The 6,339-nt window shown below is 44.3% G+C and overlaps 1 protein-coding gene across 1 annotated transcript in view; it reads right to left on the reverse strand.

Moving 5' to 3' along the window:
- The window catches only part of DMC1 (DNA meiotic recombinase 1), a 49,299-nt gene that overhangs the window by 38,386 nt on the left and 4,574 nt on the right, over nt 1-6,339 (reverse strand). The window contains exon 4 of the mRNA XM_008054615.1: nt 5,463-5,609. Within this exon, the coding sequence (XP_008052806.1) occupies nt 5,463-5,609 (147 nt within the window). The remainder of the gene's footprint in view (nt 1-5,462; nt 5,610-6,339) is intronic.

Below are 6,339 nucleotides of genomic sequence, written 5' to 3' on the forward strand. Positions count from 1 at the left end.
AAAAAAAAAAAAAAAAAAAAAAAAAAAGAGTATATGGTTGGTTGGGCTCTGTGGCTCAGCCTGTAATCCCAGCACTTTGGGAGGCCGAGGCGAGTGGATTGCCTGAGCCCGTGGGTTTGAGATCAGACCTGGCAACTTGATGAGACCTCATCTCTACAATAAAATTAAAAATAGCTGAGTGTGGTAGTGCACATCTATAGTTCTGGCTACTTGGAAGAGTGAGGTGGAAGGATCACCAGAGCCCAGAAGATCGATGCTGGGGTGACTATGAGCATGCATGCCACTGCACATCAGCCTGGATGAAGAAGTGAGACTTCAACTCAAAATAAGAGTATATATGGTTTGGGGTGGGTGTGTTGGCTCAAGTCTGTAATCCCAGCACTTTGAGAGGCCAACGCAAGAGGATTACCTGAGCCCAGGGGTTCAAGACCAGCCTGGGCAACTTGACAAGATCTTATCTCGGCAATAAATAAAAAAATTAGCTAGGATGGTAGCGCATGCCAGTAGTTCCAGCTACTTGGAAGGCTGAGGCAGAAAGATCGCCTGAGCCCAACAGGTTGAGGCTGCAGTGGCCATGAGCATGCCACTGCACTCCAGCCTGGGTGACAGAGTGAGACCCCAACTCAAAGCCAAAACAAAACAAAAAGTATATGATTTGGAGCCACTCTTTCTAGGTTCAAATTATGTCTCTAATGTGTTTTGATGTTAGGTAAACTACTTAATCTTGCTGTACATCAGCTTCCTCTTTTGGGTCAAACTGGGATAACAGTGTCTCTTTCTTTCCTTTTCTTTGAGTCGGAGTTTCATTGTGCGGCCCAGGCTGGAGTGCAGTGGCATGCTCACGGCTACCACAGCCTCAGTCTTCTAGGCTCAAGTGATCCTTCCACCTCAGCCTTCCAAGAAACTGGAACCACAGGCATGTGACACCACAACCAGCTAATTTTTTGATTTATTGTAGAGATGAGGTCTTGCCATGTTGCTCAGCCTGGTCTCGAACCCCTAAACTTAGGCAATTCTCTCCCTTCTGCCTCCCAAAGTGCTGGGATTATAGGCTTGATTCACTGCACCCACCCGAACAGTGTCTCTTTCATAGGGTAGCTGTGAAGATTAAATGAGATATATTTATGGTGTAAAGCAAATGGTATTTCATTGAACAATTCAGTTGATTTTATTCAACAGCATCATTTTTTTCCAGCTCTAAGAGTTTCAAGGAGCACAGAAATTCCAGTTTTCATTATTCATGTGACAATATTTTTCAATGGTAGAAATACTATTTATTTGCTGATTTTTTTTTTTTTTTGAGTTGGAGTCTCACTCTGTCACCCAGACTGGAGTGCAGTGGCCGCTCCCGGCCACCACAGCCTCAACCTGCTGGGCTCCGGCGGTCCTTCCACCTCAGTCTTCCAAGTAGCTGGAAATACAGGTGCGTGCTACCATGACTGGCTAGTTTTTTGATTTATTGTAGAGATAAGGTCTCACTAAGTTGCCCAGGCAGGTCTTGAACCCATGGGCTCAGGCAATCCACTCACTCAGCCTCCCAACATGCTGGGATTACAGGTTGAGCCACCAAGCCTGGCAATTTTTTTTTTTTTTTTTGAGTTGGAGTCTCACTCTTTCACCCAGGTTGGAGTGCAGTGACACGCTCCTAGCCACCACATCCTCTACCTGCTGGGCTCCGGCAATCCTTCCGCCTCAGCCTTCCAAGTAGCTGAAACTACAGGCATGCGCCATCATGCCTGGCTAATTTTTCTTGATTTATTGTAGAGGCGAGGTCTCACCAAATTGCCCAGGCTGGTCTTGAATCCTAGGCTCAAGCAATCCTCTCACCTTGGCCTCCCAAAGTGCTGGGATTAGGGGCATGAGCCACTGCACCCTGCAAGAGTGGTTCTTAAATAATTTAGGGAGAGTTCTAGGCAAGCCTATGTTCTATCCTACTTAAATAAACCTTGACATAAGTTCATTACTAGTCACTCTAGGTGATTCTGATACACATCAAAGTTTAAGATAACTGTACTATGAAATTAACTTTTTTTCTCTCTCCCCTCACCTCTCTCTGTTTCTTTGTAAGAATAAACAGTTTGGCTGGGCATGGTGGCTCATGTCTGTAATCCCAGCACTTAGGGAGGTGGAGGCGAGAGGATTGCCTGAGTTCAGGAGCTCAAGACCAGCCTGAGCAACATGGTGAGACCTTGTCTCTACAATAAGTCAAAAAATTAGCCAGGTGTGGTGGCACACGCCTGTAATTCCAGCTACTTGGAAGGCTGAGGCAGAAGGATTGCCTGAGTCCAGCAGGTTGAGGCTGCGGTGGCCTGAAGTGCCACTGCACTCCTCCAGCCTAGACAACAGAGTAAGACTCTCACTCAAAAAAAAAAAAAAAAGAATAAACAGCTTTCAGTATATGAGGACACAGTAAGAAGATGTCATCTATGAATGAGGAAGTGGACCCTCACTAGACATTATATCTATGCTTTGATCTTGGACTTCCCAACTTCCAGAACTGTGAGACATCTCTCTTGTTTATACACCCCCGCCCCCACAAAAAAGCATAAATAAACCCAGGCACTGTGATACATGCTGTAGTCCCAGCTACTTGGGAGGCTGAGGCAGGAATATTGCTTGCACCCAGGAGTTCGAGCCCAGACTGGGCAACATAGTGAGGCCCTTTTCTCTAAAAAAAAATAATTTGAAAAAGAATAAACAGCTTTAGCTAAGAAAGGAGAAATTCGTCCCATTACAAAGTGGGCAAAAGATATGAATAGACACTTCTCAAAAGAAGACATATGAGCAGCCAACAGATACATGAAAAAATGCTTAGCCTCACTAGTCATCAAAGAAATGCAAATTAAAACTGCACTAAGATACCACCATATCCAGTCAGGATGGCTATCATCAATAACTCAAAAAACAACAGATGCTGGAGAGGATGCAGTGAAATGGAACACTTCTACACTGTTGGTGGGAGTGTAAACTAGTACAGCCTCTGTGGAAAACAGTGTGGCGATTTCTAAAAGATCTAAAAATCGACCTTCCATATGACCCCGCAATCCTCCTACTGGAAATATACCTGAAAGAACTCAAATCACTCTATAAAAAAGACACATGCACACGCATGTTTATCGCATTATTGTTCACAGTAGCAAGAACATGGAACCAATCATGCTACCCATCAAAAGAGGACTGGATTTTAAAAATGTGGTACAAGCCGGGTTTGGTGGTTCAGCCTGTAATCCCGCGCCTTTGGGAGGCTGAGGTGAGTGGATTGCCTGAGCCCGCGAGTTCGAGACCCGTCTGGGCAAATTGGCGAGACCTCATCTCTACAATAAATCAAAAAATTAGCCAGGCGTGGTAGCGCGTGCCTGTAATTCTGGCTATTCAGAAGGCTGAGGCAGAAGGATCGCTGGAGCCCAGCAGGTCGAGGCTGTGGTGACCGGGAGCAGCCACAGCACTCCAGTCTGGGCGACAGAGTGAGACTCCAACTCAAAAAATAAAAATAAAATAAAATAAAATAAAATAAATGTGGTACATATACATGATGGAATATTGTGCAACTATAAAGAACAAAATCAATTAGCCGGGCGTGGTAGCATGCGCCTGTAGTTCCAGCTACTTGGAAGGCTGAGGCGGAAGGATCGCTGGAACCCAGCAGGTCGAGGCTGCGGTGGCGGGGAGTGGCCACTGCACTCCAGTCTGGGTGACAGAGTGAGACTCCAACTCAAAAAAAAAAGAACAAAGTCATGAACTTCACAGCAAACTGGATGGACTTAAAGTCTATAATATTGAGTGATCTTTCACAGAAACAAAGAACTGAGTATCACATGTTTTCACTCATAAGTGGACCTTATGTAATTATTGTAATACTATAAGAAAATAATTGGCAGTAGTGGGAAACTGTGGGGTGGGGAGCGGGATTGGCAGTAGTGGGAATCTGCCTGGGGAAGCAGGGGCACACCTCATCAACAAGGGTACCAGCATAATGAACATTTGTATACCTAACCCTGAATTGTACCCCACATCTTTAAAATAAAAATAAAAATAAAGAAAGGAGAAACTTCTAGGTGCAGTAGGGTACTTGAGAAGATGAGAGACTCTTTTCTTTGGTAAGGAGTTTTAGTTTTCAAAGAAAAGAAGTCTAACATCTAGGAGCCATAACATAGCAGTTTCCCAAACCCTGGGTAATGTCCTAGGTCTTCCTTAGACACCCTGGCAGTTATGAAATTGACCGTGGGTACACTACCTGACTGTACCCAGAAACTAGAGCAACTGAGCCAAGTAGATCAGTTGGGTCCTTTCCAAATTCAGGATCACACGGCCCCTTGCATTACTCTCCTGTCTTGACTACCTCTAAAGAAGAAAACCAAATGACTTTTGGTGAAGAGAGCTTCTTAGACTTCCTGGGAATGAGACCCTCCCATATAAATGGAGAAATGAGAAGCTTGCTCTTCTATGAAGAGGGAGACTTAGTAACCACCTTTCTGTACACTCCTATTTCCAGAGCTGGTACATCTGGAGATCCCCAAAGACTCTACATAAAAGTGTAGGTCAAAGACATGTATATGCTGGGCGTGGTGGCTTAAACCTGTAATCCCAGTATTTTGGGAGGGCTAGGTGGGAGGATTGTCTGAGCTCAGGGGTTCAAGACTAGCCTGGGCAACTTGGTGAGAACTTGTCTCTACAATAAATAAAAAATTGACCAAGTGTGGTTGTGCATGCCTGTGGTTTCAGCTACTTGGAAGGCTGAGGCAGAAGGATCGCCTGAGTCCAGCAGGTCGAGACTGTGGTGGCCATGAGCATGCCGCTGCCTTCCAACCTGGGCAACAGAGTGAGATGCAGACTCAAAAAAACCAAAACAAAATAAGACATATATACTTTTGCTGGCAGTTTAGTAGGAACTGGTTAGTCTATGGATCCAGCTAGAAGGTACGAGTTATTTTAGTTCGGCTGTCTCAGTAAGCATATTATTGATCCTATCTATCTAAACTGCACATACATAGACCTAACCACTGTTAGTCTTTTTCTAACCCAATGCTCTCTTACCAATTGGACTATACCAAGAAAGAGCAACTTTATTGGGACCATGTGCTTTGCAATAGCCATAGGTATGGTACTTGATGAGACAAGACAAAATAAGAAGGTAAAAAATAAAAATGGAAAGGAGCAGGAAAGAAACAGAAACAGAAAGCCAGAAAAATTAATAGAAAGGGAGACAAAAGGAAGAGTTTTGGTAAAAAATAATTACCTTCACTAGTGTTCCAGGTCTATTAATCCCTACCTCAGTCTTTCAGAAATGTATTGCTGTTGCTTTGAAACTGAAGTGATGAAGTGCTAACATGGGGCATACAATATATCGTGATCTACAGTAACTCAGAGTTCTCACAATAGTTTCTAGTATTCACACTGAGAAAGGCTACACAGATTCACAAGGCCCTTCTAAGCTAAAACAGCAAAGAGTGAATCTTGCTTACAATAAGTTTGTTGGCTGCCTCTTTAATCTTGTCCACTTTGGCTTCTGAGAGTCCTTTGACATTGCACAGGGCTCTTCTTGTTGTCATCTGTATCCCCTTGATGGTACAGATTCCTACTGACTTCAGTTTCTTAATGTCAGCCACATTCTGTAAATAAAAGATTGAGAAAATGCCACCTTGAAAGGCTCCCATACTATGTCATGTGCTTTTGTGTCCAGCTCCTTCCACCATGATGCCAATTTTATACAAGCAGCCAGGTGGAACCCACCCACCATGTAGCCAAATGTTCTAGAAATATCTGAGTAGAACATACTCAGCTGGCTGCCAAATGTTCTGACTGTGCCCTGATTTCCCAAGAATGTTAGTGAGACCATGGCAATGTAACAAGGAATCCAAAAGAAAAGTCTGTTGGTGGAAAAGTTAACAAATTTATCACACGTTCACCCCCTCAGTTCAGCTCCTTCCTTCTACAGAACTTCATTACCAATATGTTCTTTGAAATTTTTTATGTTTTTTCTTTTTCTTCTGTCTCTGGAGAACACAAGTAACTACATCACCAAAGGACCAGGATTTTCTCTTGCTTCTATTTTCTAAAACCAACGGAAAGAGATTAAATGTGAGGGCTACAGAAGATAATGCCAGCCAGGCTCGGTGGCTCAGCCTGTAATCCTGCATCTTGGGAGGCTGAGGTGAGTGGACTGCCTGAGCCCGCGGGTTCGAGACCCCCCTGGGCAACTTGGTTAGACCTCATCTCTACAATAAATCAAAAAATGAGCTGGGCGTGGTAGCGTGCACCTGTAATTCCAGCTACTTGGAAGGCTGAGGCGGAAGGATCGCCAGAGCCCAGCAGGTCGAGGCTGCAGTGGCCAGGAGCGGA

Source organism: Carlito syrichta, unplaced genomic scaffold, assembly GCF_000164805.1.
Source record: "Carlito syrichta isolate Samal-C Ts95f unplaced genomic scaffold, Tarsius_syrichta-2.0.1 Scaffold297143, whole genome shotgun sequence".
NCBI lineage: Eukaryota > Metazoa > Chordata > Mammalia > Primates > Tarsiidae > Carlito > Carlito syrichta.